Consider the following 25,204-nt stretch of genomic DNA (forward strand, 5'->3'; position numbering starts at 1 on the left):
CTCCTCAATGTAAAGTACTCCTCAATGTAAAGTAATTTACATTATTATTACACTGTAGTTGTCCTCCAATGAGTCAAGATGACCTTCAATGATTCATTCAGATATCTGGTCTGGGTCTCAACATGGTCATTATGTAATGTTTTTCTCCTTGCCCTGTCAATTGTCTCTCTTAGGGTCCACATTGAACTGGCACGTACAGAATGAATAGCTTGGCTGACAACACTAGTCAGTTGATGTCTCTGTCTAACACTAAAAGGGTGAAAGCTGAGCTGAACTACAGTGTACTGAACAAAAATATAAACGCAACATGTAAAGTGTTGGTCCCGTGTTTCATGAGCTGAAATAAAAAATGATTATTTCTGTCTGTAGTAAAGCCCTTTTGTGGGGAAAAACTCATTCTGATTGGCTGGGCCTGGCTACCAAGTGGGTGGGCCTATGCCCTCCCATGCCCACCCATGGCTGCACCCCTGCCCAGTCATGTAAAATCCATAGATTAGGGCATAATGAATTTATTTCAATTGACTGATTTCCTTATATGAACTGTAATATCTTTGAAATTATTGCATGTTGCATATTTTGGATCAGTATACATGGGGCTGCATCTGACTGATAGGATGTGGTTACAACAGCCTACATTACTATCTCTGGTGAGGTCATACCAGTTTCATACTAGATGCAGTAAGCTACATACAGTAACTTCAAAACATAGATAAGAAAGAATTGATAGGATCATCACTCATTTCAAAAGGCTGAATCAGCTCAAGTTTGCATTACATAAAGAATACACACCAAAAACATCATTTTAATTGATACAGTGGGGAAAAAAAGTATTTAGTCAGCCACCAATTGTGCAAGTTCTCCCACTTATAAAGATGAGAGAGGCCTGTAATTTTCATCATAGGTACATGTCAACTATGACAGACAATGTATGGTGTTCTTTGGATGCAACTCAGCATTCTTTGTCCCCAAACACGACGAGTTGAGTTTTTACATTGTAGGATTTTTAATGAATTTATTTGCAAATTATGGTGGAAAATAAGTATTTGGTCAATAACAAAAGTTTCTCAATACTTTGTTATATACCCTTTCTTGGCAATTACACAGGTCAAACGTTTTCTGTAAGTCTTCACAAGGTTTTCACACACTGTTGCTGGTATTTTGGCCCATTCCTCCATGCAGATCTCCTCTAGAGCAGTGATGTTTTGGGGCTGTCGCTGGGCAACACGGACTTTCAACTCCCCTCCAAAGATTTTCTATGGGGGTTGAGATCTGGAGACTGGCTAGGCCACTCCAGGACCTTGAAATGCTTCTTACGAAGCCACTCCTTCGTTGCCCGGGCGGTGTGTTTGGGATCATTGTCATGCTGAAAGACCCAGCCACGTTTCATCTTCAATGCCCTTGCTGATGGAAGGAGGTTTTCACTCAAAATCTCACGAAACATGGCCCCATTCATTCTTTCCTTTACACGGATCAGTCGTCCTGGTCCCTTTGCAGAAAAACAGCCCCAAAGCATGATGTTTCCACCCCCATGCTTCACAGTAGGTATGGTGTTCTTTGGATGCAACTCAGCATTCTTTGTCCTCCAAACACGACGAGTTGAGTTTTTACCAAAAATGTTGGTTTCATCTGACCATATGACATTCTCCCAATCCTCTTCTGGATCATCCAAATGCACTCTAGCAAACTTCAGATGGGCCTGGACATGTACTGGCTTAAGCAGGGGGACACGTCTGGCACTGCAGGATTTGAGTCCCTGGCGGCGTAGTGTGTTACTGATGGTAGGCTTTGTTACTTTGGTCCCAGCTATCTGCAGGTCATTCACTAGGTCCCCCCGTGTGGTTCTGGGATTTTTGCTCACCGTTCTTGTGATCATTTTGACCCCACAGGGTGAGATCTTGCGTGGAGCCCAAGATCGAGGGAGATTATCAGTGGTCTTGTATGTCTTCCATTTCCTAATAATTGCTCCCACAATTGATTTCTTCAAACCAAGCTGCTTACCTATTGCAGATTCAGTCTTCCCAGCCTGGTGCAGGTCTACAATTTTGTTTCTGGGGTCCTTTGACAGCTCTTTGGTCTTGGCCTTTGGTCTTGGTCTTGGCTAATTTTCTGGAATTTTTTTTCTCAATTTGTCTGTCATAGTTGAAATGTAAGATCTTAAAGAAGAAGTTACAGGTCTGTGAGAGCCAGAAATCTTGCTTGTTTGTAGGTGACCAAATACTTATTTTCCACCATAATTTGCAAATAAATTCATAAAAAATCCTACAATGTGATTTTCTGGATTTTTTTTCCTCAATTTGTCTGTCATAGTTGACGTGTACCTATGATGAAAATTACAGGCCTCTCTCATCTTTTTAAGTGGGAGAACTTGCACAATTGGTGGCTGACTAAATACTTTTTCATGTGACTCAGTGTTACAAGGTCTCAGGTGTGAATGGGGAGCAGGGGTGTTAAATTTGGTGTCATCGCTCTCACACTCCCTCATACTGGTCACTGGAAGTTCAACATGGCACCTCATGGCAAAGAACTCTGAGGATCTTAAAAAAAGAATTGTTGCTCTACATAAAGATGGCCTGGGCTATAAGAAGATTGCCAAGACCCTGAAACTGAGCTGCAGCTCGGTGGCCAAGACCATACAGCGGTTTAACAGGACAGGTTCCACTTAGAACAGGCCTCGCCATGGTCGACCAAAGAAGTTGAGTGCACGTGCTCAGTGTCATATCCAGAGGTTGTCTTTGAGTGCTGCCAGCATTGCTGCAGAGGTTGAAGGGGTGGGGGGTCAGCCTGTCAGTGCTCAGACCATACGCCGCACACTGCATCAAATTGGTCTGCATGGCTGTCGTCCCAGAAGGAAGCCTCTTCTAAAGATGATGCACAAGAAAGCCCGCAAACAGTTTGCTGAAGACAAGCAGCCTAAGGACATGGATTACTGGAACCATGTCCTGTGGTCTGATGAGACCAAGATAAACTTATTTGGTTCAGATGGTGTCAAGCGTGTGTGGCGGCAACCAGGTGAGGAGTACAAAGAAAAGTGTGTCTTGCCTACAGTCAAGCATGGTGGTGGGAGTGTCATGGTCTGGGGCTGCATGAGTGCTGCCGGCACTGGGGAGCTACAGTTCATTGAGGGAACCATGAATGCCAACATGTACTGTGAAATACTGAAGCAGAGCATGATCCCCTCCCTTCGGAGACTGGACCGCAGGGTAGTATTCCAACATGATAACGACCCCAAACACACCTCCAAGACGACCACTGTCTTGCTAAAGAAGCTGAGGGTAAAGGTGATGGATTGGCCAAGCATGACTTCAGACCTAAACCCTATTGAGTATCTGTGGGGCATCCTCAAACGGAAGGTGGAGGAGTGCAAGGTCTCTAACATCCACCAGCTCCGTGATGTCGTCATGGAGGAGTGGAAGAGGACTCCAGTGGCAACCTGTGAAGCTCTGGTGAACTCCATGCCCAAGAGGGTTAAGGCAGTGCTGGAACGTGGGACAATAATCGACAAGGACAATGGGGAACAGAGGGCACATATATAAACATACTAATCAGGGGGAATGGGAACCAGGTGTGCATAATGAGACAAGACAGTCCGGGGTTGGTGGTAATGAACCAGGTCAGTGATGCCTAGAAGGCAGGTGACATAGATCTCCGGAGCTGGTGAACGGAATAAGCAGCAGTACCGGGGCTATCCGTGACAGTACCCCCAGCGGGACGACACCGGCCTCGGGGACGACCACACGAACGCGGTGCGAGTCGGTCAGCACGCCGACGGTGAAAATCCCTGGTCAGCGAAGCGTCCTGGATGTCCACCGCAGGAACCCAGCACCGCTCCTCTGGGCCGTACCCCTCCCAGTCGATGAGGTACTGGAGACGCCCCGCCCGACGCCTCGAACCCAGGACTTCACGGACCGAGTACGCCGGACCTCCCTCGATGTCCAGAGGAGGAGGCGGGGCGTCTCCAGTACTTCATCGACTGCCCCGACTCCTACTTCGGAGGCATCCACCTCGACGATGAAGGGGAGTGAGGGGTCGGGATGTGTCAGCACTGGAGCAGTGGTGAAGCATGCCTTCAGCGTCTCGAACGCCCTCTCCACCTCGGCCGTCCAACGAAGCCGCTGGGGACCTCCTCTCAACAGGGAGGTAAGAGGCGCGACCACTGTGCTGAAGCCCCGGATGAACCTCCGGAAATAGTTGGCGAACCCCAGGAATCGCTGGACTGTTTACACGGAGTTGGGGATGGGCCATGACCTGACTGCGCTGATGCATTGCTCCTCCATCTCCATTCCCTCCGTGGATATGAGGTAGCCCAAGAAGGACACGGACCATTTGAAAAACAAACACTTTTCTTGTTTAACATAGAGATTATGCTTCAACAGTCTTCCCAGCACAGACCTGACTAACGAGACATGCTGGAATATACCAAAATGTTGTCTAAATAAACCAAGACACTCCGTCCCAGCATGTCCCGAAACACTTCGTTAATAAAGGCCTGGAAGACTGAAGGAGCATTAGACAGGCCAAAGGGCATTAACGAGATGCTCGTAATGCCCCGTGGTCGTGGAAAAGGCAGTTTTCCATTCATCGCCTGCACTAATGCGCACCAGATTGTAGACGCTCCTCAAGTCCAGTTTCGTGAGGTACTGCGCCCCATTAATTTGTTCGATGATGGTTGGGATGAGGGGTAAAGGTAGCTGAACTTAACAGTGGCTTTGTTCAGTGTTCGATAATCAATGCAGGGGCACAGTCCCCCATCTTTCTTCTTAACAAAAAAAAAGCTTGAGGAGGCTGGTGACGTAGAGGGGCGGATAAACTCCTGCTGGAGGCTCTCCTGTATGTAGGTCTCCATGACCTCGGTGTCCGCGTAGGAGAGGGGATAGACGTGTCCTCTCGGGAGGGCTGCGTCAGACAGCAGGTCAATGGCACAGTCCCATGGGCAATGAGGAGGCTGGCATGTAGCCTGGGTCTTAGAAAAAACCTGGTGCAGATCCTGTCCTCTCAGACCAGGAAATAACAGGGTTATGCCAACTCAACAAGGGGAGACCTAAAACAACGGGGTGCGTGGGGGTGTCTATAATCAAAAAGGTGATCTGTTCTAAATGAGTGTCATGGGTAAGCAGAGAAACGGGAACAGTGATGTGATGTACGAGCCCTGTCCCTATTGGACGATTATCCAGGGCTCGAACAGGAATGGGTGACTGTAGGGGAACCAAAGGAATGCGTAATGCAGTGGCCAGTGCGCTATCTAAAAGATTCCCTGAAGCTCCGGAATCAATCAGAGCTAACGGGAGTGAGGGGATAGGGTATTCAGGGAATTTAATGGGAAAACACACTGGTTGGGTCGACAGAAAAGGAGAGGAGATATTGCATCTTACCTTGGTTGGAGCAGGGGAATTCCCTGGCTTGCCACCTCGTCGCCTATTAGTGGATAGAGGGCAGGTCGGGGAGAAATGACCCCTTTCTCCACCATAGGAGCAGAGGTCCAGATTCCTCCTTCTCCTACACTCTGCCTCGGGCAAACGCGCAGACCCCACCTCCATCGGCTCTGGCCACAGAGCAGGTGTGGCCATGGGCTCCGGATTCGGCACAGGTCTTCGTCGGGACCGCAGGAGGTTGTCCAACCGGATCGCCATGCTGATGAGCTGGTCGAGTGACAGGTTGTCATCACGGCAGGCTAACTCCCTCTATACCTCCTCCTGCAGTCTGCTGCGGAAAACGGTGACCAGAGCCGACTCGTTCCATCCAGTGGAGGCCGCGATGGTCCGGAACTCCAGGGCGAACTCTGAGGCGGTCCTAGATCCCTGGCGTAGTCGGAGTAGACGCTCACCCCCCTCTCGCCCCTCCACAGGATGATCAAACACCGATCGGAAGAGGAGGGTGAAGCGCTCGTAGGACTTGACCTCGGGTCCGCCCGTTTTCCAGACCGCGGCAGCCCAGTCCAGGGCCCTTCTAGTCAGTGCCGAGATGACTGTGGCAACCCTGTCTCTCCCGGATACAGCCTCGGCGTAGTCAGCGAGGTACTGGTCGCATTGCAGAAGAAATCCCTTGCATCTCGCTGGCGCACCATCGATGCGCTCCGGCAAGGACAGGGCTATTCCGCGGATCGGCTCAGATAGGATGGAGGCAGGTAGTGTTGGTGTGGGGGCTGGTGCCAGAACCGGTGCTGGAGACTGGAGGGACTGCACATTCCTCTCCAAATGCAGGATGGTTGCCAGCACGCTGTCCACGGCGCTGCCGAGTCTGGAGAGACAGTCCTTGTGATGCTGGACTGTCTATATAATGGTCACCAGCTCGACCTTTCCCGCTGTCTCCATTTTATGGGTTGATTATTCTGTCACGTTGTATAATGATTTGAGGACAGGCACAGGAATACATATTAGGGGTTTTATTTACAAGGTACGTCATGAAAAACGATGGGGACGAAGCCCAAAACAAACACGTATATATATATATAACACTGGGATGTAACCTAAACAAAAGATTGTGGTGTAAACCTCCAAACAAATACACGGGATGAGACCCGTAATAAACAAGAACACAATACACGGTACTCACGAGACCAACGGACATGGGATAATAATCGACAAGGACAATGGGGAACAGAGGGCACATATATACACATACTAATTTGGGGGAATGGAAACCAGGTGTGCGTAATGAGACAAGACAGTCCGGGGTTGGTGGTAATGAACATCGTCAGTGACGCCTAGAAGGCCGGTGACGTAGACCTCCAGAGCTGGTGAACGGAATGAGCAGCAGTACCGGGGGGATCCGTGACACATTCAGCGTTTTTCTTTCTTTTTACTATTTTCTACATTGTAGAATAATAGTGAAGACATCAAAACTATGAAATAACACATGGAATCATGTAGTAACCAAGCAAGTGTTAAACAAATAAAATTATATTTTATATTTGAGATTCTTCAAAGTAGCCTTTGCCTTGATGACAGCTTTGCACACTCTTGTCAATCAGAATAGCAGAACAATTTTTTATCAAGTCTTATTTGCATGTTTGAATGGCACTGACAGTTGTACACTTTGATATGATTGACATAGCAGAATTCCCACAGTTGAATAAGCTACTGGCTGCATCCTTCATTAATCACCTGTTAATTGGTATTTTCATTCATCTGTGTAGCATCAGCACTCTGAGAGAGAGAGAGGCAGAGAGAGAGCAGCAGAGAGAGAGAGGCAGAGAGAGAGAGCATTCAGATGAACACACACACACACACACACACAGGCTCTGTATCTGTGTCCCCATGCCCTGCCTGTACTCAGTGACCTCCCACACTGAGGTCCTGCTGCACAGCTCAGGCTGGGTATTAGATGGGATGGAATGATGCAGATGGGATGGTACATGGGTGAGAGGCAGGCACAGTAAGGGAAGTTCCAAGTTTCCTTGATAAATGACACTGAAAAAAAGAAAAAAGAACACACCCACCATCCATTCACATACAGTATCTCAACATACAATTCCCAACAGAAAAGTTATGGCTGCCTGGTGTTAGAGTTTTGACTTCAGCAAAACGTCTTTGCCAAAGGCTTTTCATACTAAAGTTATACTGTACATGAAAAGGGTATTACAACTGTAGCCTATTTAGAATCAAACACTGTGTGAGTCCAATGTGGATTCTTATATTGATTAAAGAAAGTAATGATCCACCCTGCTTCCATAAGCAATTGTTTGTTGACATGCTGTGATTTCTAAATGTATATTTTCTCAAGGGGTTAGCCTACAGTGTCATCACCGTGAACTTTTACATAACTTCCTCTGATTAACGTGTACAGTATATTGGTCGAAGTCCCGCCTTCAGATTGGGCGTGCGTTGGGAGCGCAGGTGTGATTGTATCCATTCTACTTATCTAGAGATAACCTGGCCCTGAGGTTAACTTCCTGTTGTCCGCGTTCGATCGTGATAAATTAAATAATTCACAAACTTACTTCAAGTCCACGAAGTAGAGGTTTTCCCAGCAGCCAGGTGTGTTTGGAAAGCTTAAAGTTCAAGGATTAGGAGGAATAGGGAGAAACGCGCGCACCGAGATACCTGTGAAACTACGGTTGTAAATGAGGATCTGATTGCCACGGACAACATCGAACACGTCTGAGACATTGTCTCGGTATAATAACAACTCATATCGAGGCATAAAGCGAGTCATTTCTGTACGAAGGATCATCATGAAGAAATCAGGATATTCAGGTAGGTGTGCCGTTTGATGGAATATTTATTATGGATACTCGTATTGTTGTTATTACTTTGCTGTAATGTTATTATAACACTTTACATTGTTATTTTACAGTTGTCCATCTAAATGTGCACAGTATCAGCTTAAATTATGTAACTTTAGGTTACTTGTACATATGTAACTTTAGGTTACGTGTACGCGCGCGTGCGCGTAGGTTAGCTGTGTTGAGAGAAAGTGAAAGTGCCCTAGAGAGACTGTCAGAATAAATGTACATAGGCATGGGATAATGATTTATTTTCCTGTACTCTAAAGGTCAGTTATGATTGCCACCATGATTCCTGACTGAGTCACTAAGCTCCAACCACTACACAATATCCCGCCATCCCACCTTAATGGTCTAACTGTTGAGTGATATACTGTTTCAACACATCATGCTGTTCTGTTGATTGTGATGAGTTATTAGATATTATAAACTGGGTGGTTCGAGCCCTGAATGCTGATTGTCTGATAGCCGTGGTATATCAGACCGTATACCACGGGTATGACAAAACATTTATTTTTACTGCTCTAATTACGTTGGTTACTAGTTTATAATAGCAATAAGGCACCTCGGGGGTTTGTGGTATATGGCCAATATACCACGGCTATCCAGGCACTCCGTGTTGTGTCGTGCCTAAGAACAGCCCTTAGCCATGGTATATTGGCCATATACCACACCCCCTCGTCCTTATTGCTTAAAGATACTTGATCATCAAGTTATCCTTGTTGTGAATTTACCCTCTCAAAGAGCCACGCATGGAGCCAGGCGTGACAATTTCTGTTAGTCTTTGACTAAACAATGTCTGACTATTGACAATAGTTAAGCCTGACTGTATTCTTACTGCCAAGTAATTCACATGACGTTTGAAAAAACTTTGTCTGGAAAGGCAAAGTACTAACAAGAGCCATTAGTGAACTTACCTGACCTCTAATCTGTTGGCATAATGAGGGGTGCTTTTCAAGGTCTGGAGGTCACACAATTGCCAAATATACTTCATGAAAACCTGAAGAAGAATATGATGTTTACTTACAGTATGGTCTCTATGTATCATTGTATGTAGAATAGAGATTAATAATACATTGATGTGGTAGAGTATGTTTCCAATCGAGATAGTGTTGTCTCTTGACAGTTTGGTTGCAAATACAGTTGATTGACAGGTTGATGGTCCTCTCACCACTGCTTCCCCTCCACTGCCCTGCAGCAAGACAAGGTTTATGTCCTACAACACTGTCTATTTGTTTTGTCAATGGACGGATGTGTACATGTCATCTTCTCAATGTACTTACTATGAATGTGATATGTGCTTGTCCCACCTAGCTATCTTGAGATGAACGCACTAACTGTAAGTCAATCTGGATAAGAGCGTCTGCTAAATTAATCAAATGTAAAATGTAAATGTAATGTGGTTTATAATATACAGCCCTCATCAGATTATTTCATATCTGGTCTATAGGTGATGATGATTGGCTAACAGATCATCTTCTCTGGTCCTATATGTCTGCTGTCAGAATGTGTGCCAGTGAGGTGCCATACATGGGTGGTGATTTAGGAAAGTTACTCTCGAAGAGCCTTGGAGACAAGGTGTTATATCCATCCATCCATCTATGATACTCAGCATGGAGGAAAGTTGTTATTTCATTCCTTCCATCCATGATACTCAGCATGGAGAAAAGTTGATATATCCATCCATCCATCCATCCATCCATCCATCCATCCATCCATCCATCCATCCATCCATCCATCCATCCATGATACTCAGCATGGAGAAAAGTTGATATATCCATCCATCCATCCATCCATCCATCCATCCATCCATCCATCCATGATACTCAGCATGGAGAAAAGTTGATATATCCATCCATCCATCCATCCATCCATCCATCCATTCATCCATCCATCCATGATACTCAGCATGGAGAAAAGTTGATATATCCATCCATCCATCCATCCATCCATAATACTTAGCATGGCTGGTCATTGTCCCTGTGCTGTCTCTCTCCCCTCCTGACTATGTTTCACCTCCATGTGTGAACAACTGCTGTAGCCTGTATCTGTTTGGAGCCTGTATCCAGCATCACGTTTCACCCGTAATGGTGGTTCACTCACTCACCCACTCTTTCACTCTTAATGGTGTCCCACTCACTCACCCACTCCTAGAACCCACTCTATTTGCTTTAACCTACAGCTTCCTTTCTCTGAGGTTGTGTCCCAAATGGCACCCTATTCCCTATATAGTGCACTACTGTTGACCGGGGCCCATAGAGTTATGCCATTTGGGGCGCAGTCTGAGTCTCCACAGCCTCTAACCCTAAGCACTTGGCTCTGTGCTGCTCTGTTCAGTGTACACAAACCATTGAATGTCTCCTTTCCCAACAACTCCCTTCCCACAGTTTCCATCGGAGCAGAGTGTGCATGTCTGGTCATGCCGTCGTCATCTGTCCTGTTTGTCTCCCGCCGGAACGTGTGCGGAGCTGCTGTCACATTCTGGGCATAGTTGTCAGAGTTCAGCTCTGGAGACAGGATATTGACTAATAACAAAGACCGTCGTGGTGGTGGGGGTGTTTGGAGAAGGCCGTCTTCATGATCAGTGTGGGGGTGTTTGGAGTGGACTACCATCAGACATGTGGGGGTTTGACATTGAGAAGGGTGGAGGGTGGGCCTTGGCCCCAGAGCTGAAACTGTGTGTGGAGATACTGTACAGGGATTTGGGTCTGTGTGGGGATGGGATATGGATGGTGTGTGTGTGTGTGTGTATATATATACACACACTCAGAGCTGTATGTTTCTCTCAGTATTATTATACAGTATTACAGAATGTGTGTGTGTGTGTGAGAGAGTGCAATGTGCATGTTTGTCTGACTGTATTCATCATAGACTGTAAATTAGGGTGTTCACTTCACATGCTAGTGGCAGTGTGTGAGTGTCTGACCCTGGTAGCTGAACCCTGTGTGTGGAGCTGCTCTCTGCCTTGTACGCCTCTCCCTCAGCCTGGTGGATCAATCAGTAACCTGCAGATGAATAACAACCACACAAAGGAGAGGCTAGGACACACACACACACAAACACACACACACACACAGGCTCATTATTTACAGATCCCACAGCACTGATTTACTCATAACAGGGTATCGCTGGGTCTGGTATGCGCTTTCAAGTCCAACCCCAAACACACTTCTACTACCTCTCTGACTTATTGCAAGCACTGCTCTGCATTATGGCTTTTAAAATTGTTTATATACGCAGACAGGCTTTGATTTGCTGTGTGTAAAGGTAGTGTTAGATGGAACTTGAAAGTCAATCTATAAACTCTGTTGAGACACACTATTTGCCCTGTCATCTTGTCAAGTATGCCTAGGATGTCCAAACCATCAATTTGTGTGTGAGAGAGGCCTGTGCTTGAATGGATTATAGGTACTGTATGTAACAGGGAGAGGGATGAGCTCACGTGTTATGCACGTGTCTTTGGTGCTCTTCTGTCTGTGTGGCGTCCTTTATCCTATAACTCCCACACGCACACACTCAGTCACGCGCACACACACATGCGTGCATGCACGCACGCACACACACAAACACACACACACACACCTCATCGTCTCCTTTGATAGTGTCCTTAATCCTTAAGATTTGGGGGGGACTCCTTTAGGTATAAAAATATATATATATACAGTATATATACAGTACCAGTCAAAAGTTTTAGAACACCTACTCATTCAAGGGTTTTTCTTTATTTTTACTATTTTCTACATTATAGAATAATAGTGAAGACATCAAAACTATGAAATAACACATATGGAATCATGTAGTAACCAAAAAAGTGTTAAACAAATATTTGAGATTCTTCAAATAGCCACCCTTTGCCTTGATGACAGCTTTGCACACTCTTGGCATTCTCTCAACCAGCTTCACCTGGAATGCTTTTCCAACAGTCTTGAAGGAGTTCCCACATATGCTGAGCACTTGTTGGCTGCTTTTCCTTCACTCTGCAGTCCGACTCATCCCAAACCATCTCAATTGGGTTGAGGTCGGGGGATTGCGGAAGCCAGGTCATCTGATGCAGCACTCCATCACTCTCCTTCTTGGTAAAATAGCCCTTACACTGCCTGGAGATGTGTTGGGTCATTGTCCTGTTGAAAAACAAATGATAGTCCCACTAAGCCCAAACCAGATGGGATGACGTATCGCTGCAGAATGCTGTTGTAGCCATGCTGGTTAAGTGTGCCTTTAATTCTAAATAAATCACAGACAGTGTCACCAGCAAAGCACCCCCACACCATAACACCTCCTCCTCCATGCTTTACGGTGGGAACTACACATGCGGAGATCATCCATTCACCCACACCGCGTCTCACAAAGACACTGCGGTTGGAACCAAAAATCTCAAATTTGGACTCCAGACCAAAGGACAAATATCCACCGGTCTAATGTCCATTGCTCGTGTTTCTTGGCCCAAGCAGGTCTCTTCTTATTATTGGTGTCCTTTAGTAGTGGTTTCTTTGCAGCAATTAGACCATGAAGAACTGATTCACACAGTCCCCTCTGAACAGTTGCTGTTGAGATGTGTCTGTGACTTGAACTCTGTGAAGCATTTATTTGGGCTGCAATTTCTGAGTCTGGTAACTCTAATGAACTTATCTTCTGCAGCAGAGGTAACTCTGGGTCTTCCATTCCTGTGGCAGTCCTCATGAGAGCCAGTTTCATCATAGTGCTTGATGGTTTTTGCGACTGCACTTGAAGAAACTTTCAAAGTTCTTGAAATCTTCCTTGACTGACCTTCATGTCTTAAAGTAATGATTGACCCCCCCCCCCACCTTGTCACGACACAACTGATTGGCTCAAACGCATTAAGAAGGAAAGAAATTCCACAAATTAACTTTAAAGAAGGCACACCTGTTAATTGAAATGCATTCCAGGTGACTACCTCATGAAGTTGGTTGAGAGAAGTCCAAGAGTGTGCAAAGCTGTCATCAAGGCAAAGGGTGGCTATTTGAAGAATTTCAAATATAAAATATATTTGGATTTGTTTAACACTTTTTTGGTTACTACATGATTCCATATGTGTTATTTCATAGTTTTGATGTCTTCACTATTATTCTACAAATGTAAAAAATTGTAAAAATAAAGAAAACCCTTGAATGAGTAGGTGTGTCCAAACATTTGACTGGTGGTGTATATAAATAAATTATTTGATGAAACATTGAATTTGGCCTTACTGCTATTAGCCCATAGAAACACATTGAATAACAGATTCATACATGGAAAACAGATAGTCAAAAAATAAATCAAAAGGATGTTTGTTTTAAAGTGTCTGCCCTATATATGAGAGATATAAGACAGATCAGGAAATTATTTATTTATATTTTTTACCCATATTTAACAAAACAAAACTGTCCACCAAACTACTTCCATATACAGTGCATTCGGAAAGTATTCAGGCCCCTTGACTTTTTCCACATTTTGTTACGTTACAGCCTTATTCTAAAATTGATTACATTGATTTTTTTCTCATCAATATACACACAATACCCAATAATGACAAAGCAAAAACAGTTTTTTAGATTTTAGAAGTTTATTAAAAATAAAAAACTGTAATATCACATTTACATAAGTATTCAGACCCTTTTGCTATGAGACTCGAAATTGAGCTCAGGTGCATCCTGTTTCCATTGATCATCCTTGAGATGTTTCTACAATTTGATTGGTGTCCACCTGTGGTACATTCAATTGATTGGACATGATTTGGAAAGACACACACCTGTCTATAAGGTCCCACAGTTGACAGTGCATGTCAGAGCAAAAACCAAGCCATGAGGTCGAAGGAATTGTTCGTAGAGCGCCGAGAGAGGATTGGGTCGAGGCACAGATCTGGGGAAACATTTCTGCAGCATCGAAGGTCCCCAAGAACACAGTGGCCTCCATCATTCTTAAATCGAAGAAGTTTGGAACCACCAGGACTCTTCCTAGAGCTGGCCACCCGGCCAAACTGAGCAATCGGGGGAGAAGGGCCTTGGTCAGGGAGTTGAACAAGAACCTGATGGTCACTCTGACAGAGCTCCAGAGTTCCTCTGTGGAGATGGGAGAAACTTCCAGAAGGACAACCATCTCTGCAGCGCTCCACCAATCAGGCCTTTATGGTAGAGTGGCCAGACAGAAGACACTCCTCAGTAATAGGCACATGACAGCCCGCTTGGAGTTTGCCAAAATGCACCAAAATACTCGCAGACTATGAGAAACAAGATTCTCTGGTCTGATGAAACCAAGATTGAACTCTTTGGCCTGAATGCCAAGCATCACGTCTGGAGGAAACCTGGCACCATCCCTACGGTGAAGCATGGTGGTGGCAGCATCATGCTGTGGGGATGTTTTTCAGCGGTAGGGACTGGGAGACTAGTCAGGATCGAGGGAAAGATGAACGGAGCAAAGTACAGAGAGATCCTTGATGAAAACCTGCTCCAGAGCACTCAGGACCTCAGACTGGGGTGAATGTTCACCTTCCAACAGGACAATGACCCTAAGCACAGAGCCAAGACAACGCAGGAGTGGCTTCGGGACAAGTCTCTGAATGTCCTTGAGTGGCCCAGCCAGAGCCCGGACTTGAACCCGATCAAACATCTCTGGAGAGACCTGAAAATAGCTGTGCAGCGACGCTCCCCATCCAACCTGACAGAGCTTGAGAGGATCTGCAGAGAAGAATGGGAGAAACTCCCCAAATACAGGTGTGTCAAGCTTGTAGCGTCATACCCAAGAAGACTCGAGGCTGAGTAAAGGGTCTGAATACTTATGTAAATGTGATACTTCAGTTTTTCTTTTTTTATAAACTTTCAAAAATGTCTAAAAACCTGTTTTTGCTTTGTCATTATGGGGTATTGTGTGTAGATTAATGAGGGGGAAAAAAACAATTTAATCATTTTAGAATAAGGCTGTAATGTAACAAAATGTGGAAAAAGTCAAGGGTTCTGAATACTTTCCGAATGCATTTTATACTTCCATACATATTTTTAACTGGTACCCGGCTACTTTCAGACCTGAGGCTTGTGGGCGTCCTAGAGCAAAACAACCGACATGTACGTGTTCATGAGAAACTCACCTTTCCATAGAGAGGTCATATTAGCCCAAACTGTTTGGACGATACAGACAGAACATTTTTTACATTTAAATGTTTAGTCATTTAGCAGACGTTCTTATCCAGAGCGACTTACAGTTAGTGAGTGCATACATTATTATTATTATTATTATATATATATTTTTTTTTCTTACTGGCCCCCCGTGGGAATCGAACCCACAACCCTGGCGTTGCAAACGCCATGCTCTACCAACCGGCCATTCCCTCCCCTACCAGTGGCGGCTCCTGAAAAAATTCTCAGGGGGGGCAATTTTTCTGATGATTTAGGTGACCTACACACATTTTTAAAAAGATATGTCCAGCAACAACATGAAGACAGGGGCAGCATATAAGTCAATACCAGAAGCATTTATTGACTGATCTCAAAAGTGTTGGCTTACAAAATCAAAATAAGTTATCACAGTAAAAATAATCAAGGGTGTTCTTTCACATTCCTCAACACTGCATAAACAATATGCATTTCCATAAACAAATGAAATATCAGCTGAAAATACAGCATCTTGGTATTTGTTCAGATTGCAGGATCAACAAGAGCTTTTACCACATTTTTTGCCTCATGGTTGAATTGGAAATATGTGCACCTGAGCATAATTCACAACAAGCAAGCAGGAGCTTTTGATAGAGGCTACTGAAAACATTGATGCAAGTTATTGGTAATAAGACATTTTTATAGACTTCCATATTCTGCCCTCTTGTATAGATTTGTGAAAATGAACAGTGATAGACATTTTGCCTGAAAACAGAATTTGAAAGTAATTTCTAGAAAAGGTAAACACAGCTATCTGTATGGCTTTGTAAAAATGAACAACCATATTCTGGCCAATTGTATAGATTTGTAAATATGAACAACCATATTCTGACCAATTGTATAGATTTGTAAAAATGAACATGAACAGATTATTTTTTTAAAAACTTTTTTTTAAATGAAAAATAACTATTTTAAACAACATCAACTGTGAACTGATTTGGGCATGTGTGTGTTAAAGAGACAGACAGGGAGGGACAAAGAGAGAGAGAGGCTACATTACTTGTACTGAAACTGTTCTCTTCTCTGTTTCAATACAGCAAAGCGTTCAATGACTTTCTCATTGAAATCAGGCATGCTGAGGACTAGTTCCCTCTCCATGGAAAGCATGGCCAGTGCATTCAGACGTTCCTGGCCCATTGAATTTCGCAGGAATGTCTTAACTCGTGTCAAAGTTGAGAAACATCTCTCAGCTTCAGCTGTTGTCATGGGAGTAGTTATGAGGATGTTCAACAGAGTCACAGTCTCAGAGAACGTCTCCTGGAGGTTGTAGCTCATGAGAACCTGGTACAGTGCCAGTGCACCACAGCATCCCTTGAATTCAGGATTCTCATAGATCAGAGATAGTTCTGTCTTGAGCTTTGCCTTGCTCAGCATGGGGTATGCATTCACAGTGGCATTCAGAGCCTCATCAGGAAATGAATGGCAGTACCTTTCAAACATGTCTGCTTGCAGTAAGGTAGCACTCACAAGGTGGCCAGAGAAAGAGAACCTTTCTTTGGTGTGATCCAGGATGGTGTTGCAGACCTCTTCAGACAGCCTCTGCTTCTCCTCTTCTCTCAAAGCTGTTCTGGGTCTTTTGGCTCCTGTTGCTTCTTGCAGCTGCTGTTGAGAGGAGTCCCTGAAGGCAAACAGACCAATGTGTTTGTTGGCTTTGTACAGTACTGTTGTCTATGTGATGCACAGGTATATGCAATGTATCCATGTATAGTACAAATACTTCAGTTCCACTTAAAATGGGCAGGGATGCATAAAGTCTTTAGTGTTTAAGTTAGCCTTTGTGTCTCACATAGCCTGGATGTTCAGCACAGTATACAGTGGTGCTCATAAGCTTATGATCCCATGCTAAAGTTGACTAAAAAGAGGAATAAAAAAGAAAAGAAAATTGGTGTCCTTAAAGGTTGGATTTTCCAACTTTTTTAATTAAGTCATTAAGATCAATTTCCAAAATATGATTTTTTTTATTTTTGTATTCCTCTTTTTAGTCAACTTTAGAATGTGTTCATACACATATGAGCACCACTGTACAGTACACATAGTATATAAAATAAGCTAGATTACACCACTGGCCATATATAATGAGAATAATGTAATTTCAAACACAAATGCAGTCTCCTTTCATGCATACATTTTCAAATAAAGCTCTGCTTTGAGAAAGATCGAATGATATTGTTTAATCTTACCTTATGGCCTGCACACTGCTTGTGAAGCTGTCGAGGGCACGTTTGATAAAGACAGCATCGATGTCCTTCTTCTGTAGCTTCTGGTACAGAATGTCGACGTGGGGCATGATTTTGTGAAAAAGCCGCAGGAAAAAAATAAAATCTTCATCATGTAGCATCCTCACGTAGCCAGATGCCTCTCTCACGGTGGGCTGGTCAAATGAACCCAATGAACCCGTCCGAATGGCTTCAAAACATTCTATGAGGTCGTCTTGATTCTCGTAGACAGTGTTCACGACTCTGCTTAGTAGAAACCTGTTGAATTATTAAATTTGGTCTGGGAGGTCCTAATTGTTTCGTTGCCAATTTATCTTGATTTGTTCGCCGACAAAAAGGAACTTCTTTCAAAGAGACAATCGAGTTGCACTGAAGGCTAGCCATTTTGACAGTAGTAGTGAATTGATTGATGAGGCTACCCGCTCTTTTCTTAGTTACGTTCATGGTTATGTTACGTATGACGAAAGCGCGTAAGTGCAAGCCCTCAGAAACCCATAGAGATTGTATTGAAAGCTCTGATATTTGAAAAAAATTGATTTTACATTAGAGGCTATGAGAGACTTCTGGGCGATTTTCAACCTGACTGAAATCGCCCCAAAACCGGCGGGGACATTTGAAGCACGACTTTAGCCTGATTGGACATTTAGTGGCAGATCAGACGTCTAGATTAGAACACTGATAACTACTGTTGCCGTGATATAATTGATTAGAAAAAAAATCCCTTCATTTTCCCGTTTGGCAGTGCGTCGCCCATATCGCCCTAATGAACACACCGCCCCTGTCCCCTACCCTGGACGACGCTGGGCCAATTGTGCGCCGCCCCATGGGTCTCCCGGTCACGGCCGGCTACGACAGAGCCTGGATTCGAACCAGGATCTCTAGTGGCACAGCTAGCACTGCGATGCGCCACTCGGGAGTATAACATGGCAGATCGGCGGTACCGACTTCAGATGAGATGGGATTATTTTATTATGCTAATTTGATTTCCGCGGGGGCCCAGACATCGACAGGGTTTAATGACATGTTTTATCACTACCTCAGAATGCCTGGTCAGTTTTAAGACAAAGACAATAACTTAGTTTTCCCAGTTCCTGGATGTTGAGTCTTGTATGGAGAAAAATAGATGACAGCTGAGCTACATTCTGTTTCATTCTCCCACTCTGAGAGACAGAGGGAATCTATTGTAGACTATAGCCAGGATTCAGTCCGAGTCGTGTTGTAGAGTACTAGACATTTACAGGTAGGTCATTTCCGATTGGGCCGACATCTTCAGCATTTACCGTAAATGTGGGAACATTTCCTTTAAAAGCTGCATTGTCAAGAACTACCTATACTGTATATAGTGTCCCCCCTTTCCCCCTGGTCCTGTGGTCTACTCATGACACAGTACAGGGCCTAGTCCCCATTTCCTACCATATCCTGTGCTCTATACAGTATGGAGCCAGGTCTGAAGTGTCCACTCTGTGTTTATCTGGGACTCCAGACAGGAATGCAGCTCTGTGATGATAGCTGTCTGTCAGGGGTGTGAGATGATGCCAGGGGAGGGGCTGACTGAGGAAGAGCTGTAACAGATGATGCTAGTGTCTTCTATCTACATAGTGACACATACTGTATGAGGCCAAAGAGCTTTGTCCGTCTGTCTGTCTTTTTGTCTTTTTGTCTCACATTTCTCTCTTTGTGTCACACACACAGACACACACACACACACACACACACACTTTAGGTTTTCAAGACCAGGATTGGAATTATTTGTTTAGTGGTCCCAATTCCACGTTTGAATTACGGAAAACCCCCAAGCCAACACAAACAAACACAGACAAATCTGTTACCCTCAAACCCTAGATGACCCTGTAGTTTACATACTATAGCTAGCTCTCTCTCTCTCTCTCTCTCTCTCTCTCTCTCTCTCTCTCTCTCTCTCTCTCTCTCTCTCTCTCTCTCTCTCCCCCTCTCTCTCTCCCCCTCCTTCCCTCCTTCCCTCCCTTCCTCTTCTGGATTCCCCTAATAGCCTAAACTCTTAGAAAAAAGGGTTCCAAAATAGTTCTTCAGCTGTCCCCATATGAGAACCCTTTTTAGTTCCAGGTAGAACTCTTTTGGGTTCCCTCTGGGGAAAGGGTTCTACATGGATCCCAATAGGGTTCTACCTAGAACCAAAAAGAACTCTTCAAAGGGCTCTCAATTCTGGTGAAACAGAGCATATCAGTACGGATTCCAGGCTAGGAACCTAGTGTTCCAGAGGGAATTTCAAACCCATAAAACTCAATGGACTTTTTAACTGAGGTTGCATCTCAAATGGCACCCTATTCTCTATAATAGTGCACTACTTTTGACCAGAGCCCTATGGCCCTGGTCAAAAGTAGTGTACTACATAGGGAATATGGTGCAGTTAGGGACACAGTCTGAGTTTATTTTAGTTACTGATCTCTACTCTACCTGCCAAGATGGAAGGCCGATCCATATCTATTACACTACAGACCATTGTTTTATTCACTGCTATTACTTAAGGACTGTTTCACTATTGAGCTCATAAAAACTGCCTTTAAAAAGCTGTTTCCGTCATGCTGCTTCACTGAAATGATATTTACTGTTTTTGGTGTGATTGTGATAGTTTATTGTGACTAAACACACCTGTGTCAGTAGTTGTGATAAAATCCTGAGTGAGTTTTGATGAGTGAGATGAAAACATCTGACAAACTTAGATTTTGGAGTGTAATGTCCCTTTACCAACATGAACATTATCAGTGCTCACCATTTAGCAATTTATCTGAGCCTGGTGCGGTTCAAGGTCATGGTCAGTACTATTCACAGTACTATTCATGGTCTACTCACGGTCAGGAACATTCTATCTGTGTGGTTATTACACAAGGTAGGAGACTTCCAGGTAAAGACCTTATCTGGGCTGTGAAAACACATGAAAAATTACCATCTCTCTGTCAGTTCCCCCTGTTGTCCATTCCCAGCCTCTTTCACAGGCCAGTTGTGAAACGGTGTAAACTCTGTGTGGTGTTTGCAGCATACTCTGAACATGTGTAATGAGGGCCATGAAAACACAATGGGTCAGATGGATGAGTTGGGGGGAGGAAGGAGGGATGGGGCTGGGGGTGGGGGAGGAAGGAGGGGGGATGGGGAAGGAGGGAGGATGGAGGGGGGATGGGGGGAAAGGAGGGATGGATCGTCCTCAACTCTGCCCTCCAGCTCAAACAGTGACTAGCCTCCTTTACAAATATAGTCAAGAAGGATCAAGGGCCATTGAGGTGTGTGTGTGTGTGTGTGTGTGTGTGTGTGTGTGTGTGTGTGCTTGTGTGCACATGCACTATTGTGTGTGTGTACCACAGGGCCACAGGGTTTAAACTGCAGGAGACGGGCCCTCCACACCCAATCCTCTTGTTTTCGCTCCCCAGTCAACTGTAACCAATAACTCTTCATTTCACATGTTTGACGAGGCCTGCACTTGACCGGTCAGATCACTCAATCACACTACATGACACACTGATTGTTCTGAAACACGGCTATTCAGACACTTCAGTTCACCAATAACAAAGGACTAGGGAAGTACCAAAGGAAGCTTTATTGTTCATATGAAAACATGAAAATGCTTTATTTGGACCTGTATAACCGTTGGGGGAATAAATGTGGTTAAGCTTTTGTGAAACAGCGTGTGGTGTTTGTGTGTTCAACTTTACCACCTAGCCCTGCTACATGGCTGTTGAATCCTATGTGACGTCTAAGAGGGAGTCAACAGCCATGTAGCAGGGCTATTTACCACCATGAAACCTACATAACACTGTCATAAACCTGACATAAGTGATTGTAACAGTCCCTCAGCGTTAAGAGGGCCATTCTAGCTTTGTGTGAGGAGATTCACATGACACCTGTATGAGGCCACACCTGTCTCTGAGTAGAGATGTGGAGAAGGCCACACCTACTCTGAGTAGAGTTGTGGAGAAGGCCACACCTACTCTGAGTAGAGTTGTGGAGAAGGCCACACCTGTTTCTGAGTAGAGTTGTGGAGAAGGCCACACCTGTCTCTGAGTAGAGTTGTGGATAAGGCCACACCTACTCTGAGTAGAGTTGTGGAAAAGGCCACACCTACTCTGAGTAGAGTTTTGGAGAAGGCCACACCTACTCTGAGTAGAGTTGTGTAGAAGGCCACACCTACTCTGAGTAGAGTTGTGTAGAAGGCCACACCTGTCTCTGAGTAGAGTTGTGTATAAGGCCACACCTGTCTCTGTGTGGTTGTGTTGTGTGTGGAGCTGTAGAGGGCCCTGTAGCGCTGCACTCACCTGTTCAGTCTTGTCCAGGGCTTTTCAACAACACACACTCTCTCTCACACACATCTCCTTTGTTCCAACAACACTGTGGGTTCCGCTCTGGGGTTGCTCACACTTTTATTTTCCATTCAGGCTTTACAGGAGTTGTTGATTGGCTCAAACACTGTTGTACTCTGCCAGTGTACCTATGATCAGTCTGTCCACTCCTTAAACTCAGTGTGACTCCTACAGCTACTGGTGGCATTGAATCATATTCTCTAAATGCCAAATTATGCCTTATCGGTTTGGTTGTTACATGTTTTTGCTGTTTAACATATTCTGAATGTCAAATTGATGCCTTATATAGTTGGTTGTTTTGTAGTCCTTAGGCCTACATATATTTCGCTGTCTCACAAAGTTTGGATGGGATATTTATCTATTTTATAGTTGTTGTAGTGCGTACATGTTTTATTAATGTATTATCTATTTGGTTGTTGTTGTAGTACATGATCAGCAGTCTCTAGTTATCTCATTAGTTAGCGTCCGTTAGTTTCCCATTGAGATTCTGCTGTAGAATAAGGTAAAGCACAGACTTGCTTCTCTGCCTTGCTCCCATTCATAACTGTAAATACATGCGCTGCCTGTCCCAAGTCAGGTCAGGTGTGTGTACTTTACTGACATGTCAACATCCCTCATTGACTCACAGCTGTTCAGTTCAATGTCCTTATTCTCAGGTTGTTTGAACATTGTTTTATAGCAACCATAGCCTCTCCAGGACTCAACATCATGTTGATTCAAAGCCGTAGTCTAAAGCTCTCTGCCAAGCCACAGTTTAGATAACAATTATGAATTCCCAATTTAAATCATTCATCGCCATTACTTCCAGTAACAGTGAATGGTGAGTCAATCTATGGTACGTCCCAAAAGGCACCCATATTCCCTTTATAGTGCACTACTTTTGACCAGGGACCATATAGCTATATAGGGAAAGGGTGCTATTTGGGAAGCACCCTCAGTCTATCTGAGGGATTCTGCTGTTGAGGAGTACAGTAAATAAATACGTAGCTGTCTAAGCTAGCAGAGGTGTGTGTGTGTGCCACATAGTTTCATCCTCCTGTTACAACACTACCACCTCCCTGAAAAAAACAGACCTGTTGCTACTGGGCCATTTGTGGTGTAGAGCAGCAGGGAGAGGCCTGTTTGGTGAGTGGCAGGGGAGAGTAGTCGCTCTGTCGAGCTCTCATCCAACCCTGCTTCAGTAAATATTTACCGGGCTCTGTTTAGCTGGTCTGGTCTGGTACTGGTAGCTTCACTGGGTTTCTGAATGTTAGTTGTATTTATCTTGCAGGAGGAGTGAATGAGTGTGTTGGCTCTGGCCTCAGCTAGTCTGGTCTGGGAGCCTCTCTCTGGCCTGTCTGTTGGTTAGTCAGTAGGAGGAGGAATTAGAGCATGGCTGGCTGTGCTGCTGCTGCTGTTTCTCTGAAGTTACTGGACTGTTGGTTTCTCTCTGATGTCGGTCAGTCTGGGAGAGTCAGGCGTTGCTTTCTGTGGGCACAGAGACAAATTCCAGAGCATAAAACAGTCTGTGGGATCCAGTGGATGTTAGTCTTCTCCCTCATTTTTCTTCGCTCTCTCACACATAGACATTGAGATAGACTTAACAGACAGACTCTCTCTTTTCTTCTGTCTTAAAACCAAAGACGCACATGCACGTCATCTTGTGAAGTATGCCTATGATGTCCAAACCATCAATTTGTGTGTGAGAGAGGCCTGTGCTTTAATGGATTATAGGTACTGTATGTGACAGGGAGAGGGATGTGCTCACGTGTTAAGCACGTGTCTTTGATGCTCTTCTGTCTGTGCGGCGACCTTTATCCTACAACTCACACACGCACACACGCAGCCATTCAAAATCCTATTTTCCCTAACCCTAAACCTAACCCTAACCCTAATCCATACTCTAACCCTAACCCTAACCCTAACCCTAACCTTAAGCCTAACCCTAACCTTAACCCAAAAACCTAACCTTAACCCTAACCCTAACGCTAGCTCCTAACCCTAACCCTAAAATTAACCCTAGCTCCTAACCCTAACACTTAACCTAACTCTAACACTAATTCTAACCATAACCCTATATCCCCTAGTGATAGCATTTGACCTTGTGGGGACTAACAAAATGTCCCCAGTTGGTCAAATGTTGGTCCCCACAAGAATAGTTAAACACGTAAACACACACACACACACACACACACTACCCCTCACCCCTTCCTTTCTCTCTAACTCTCTCTGCTGGTCACATCCACTTGTGACTCACGCCTCACAGGCTCCTTCTCCCACCGTATTCAGTAACATACAGTCAGAACCCCTTTAGACTTCCTCCCACCGTATTCAGTAACATACAGTCAGAACCCCTTTAGACTTCCTCCCACTGTATTCAGTAACATACAGTCAGAACCCCTTTAGACATCCTCCCACCGTATTCAGTAACATACAGTCAGAACCCTTTTAGACTTCCTTCCTGTCCCTCAGCTGTCTATGTCTCTCTAAAGACACTGGTGACTCTTCAGAGAGGAATCCACATATCTTGGTAATGGTGGTGAATGATGTCATACAGGACAGAACTGAGAAAGGAAGTGTCTAAATAAAAGGAGGAGCCAGAACAGGGGATGGGTCAGTTGACTCAGTGACCACAGGTTGGAGTCATTTCATCTGAATAGTACAGACTGGGTTAAATCCCTGATCTCTTATGATGGTTGCCCCTGTGGCATGTGTGACTCCTCTGAATCACCTATCTATAAACCATGATTCCGTGGCCACCATCACATCATCATCAGCTCTTTAGAAATAGATACTTACTGTTGCCTAGGGTGGTCTAGCAGTCTAAGCTGCTGCACCTGGAAGACATACAGTATACCGCTCTAGCATGGGTTCGAATCCATCCCACTGCAATTTCAGCACCCTCTCCCTCTCTTCTCCTGTCACTCCTCTCCTCTACCATATCCAATAAACACTAAATATGTGAGGAGAGAGACTGCCAAATTCATGAAGAAAAAGAAAGAACAAGAAGTGACTGTACTCTCAACATCTACCCTCAGCATGTAATTCATCACAACTGTGGTGATTCTAGAGGGGGTGCTCATCTTACTCTTACTAGCTGGGTAGAATTTCAGCTGCAGCCATGTAGGCCAACTTTCTATGTATCAGTAACTCAACTAGTCATCTTCCCACTAAGCCTATCTACCATATACCCTTCCACTGCTGGTATGACCTGTACTGGCATGGGTGATGGTTGACCAAGTTGACCTTTAAACTCTGTGACCTCCGACGACCTCTCATTCTACAGAGAGACCAATAGTCTACACAGGGTCTACA

At 44.6% G+C, this 25,204-nt stretch overlaps 1 protein-coding gene across 1 annotated transcript in view; it reads left to right on the forward strand.

The window, feature by feature from the left end:
• Positions 1-7,857: 7,857 nt before the first annotated feature.
• Positions 7,858-25,204, forward strand: part of LOC121551431 (septin-9) — a 118,962-nt gene continuing 101,615 nt past the window's right edge. The window contains exon 1 of the mRNA XM_041864077.2: positions 7,858-8,192. Within this exon, the coding sequence (XP_041720011.1) occupies positions 8,171-8,192 (22 nt within the window). The 5' untranslated portion in view covers positions 7,858-8,170. The remainder of the gene's footprint in view (positions 8,193-25,204) is intronic.

Source organism: Coregonus clupeaformis, unplaced genomic scaffold, assembly GCF_020615455.1.
Source record: "Coregonus clupeaformis isolate EN_2021a unplaced genomic scaffold, ASM2061545v1 scaf0618, whole genome shotgun sequence".
In the NCBI taxonomy this organism is placed as follows: domain Eukaryota; kingdom Metazoa; phylum Chordata; class Actinopteri; order Salmoniformes; family Salmonidae; genus Coregonus; species Coregonus clupeaformis.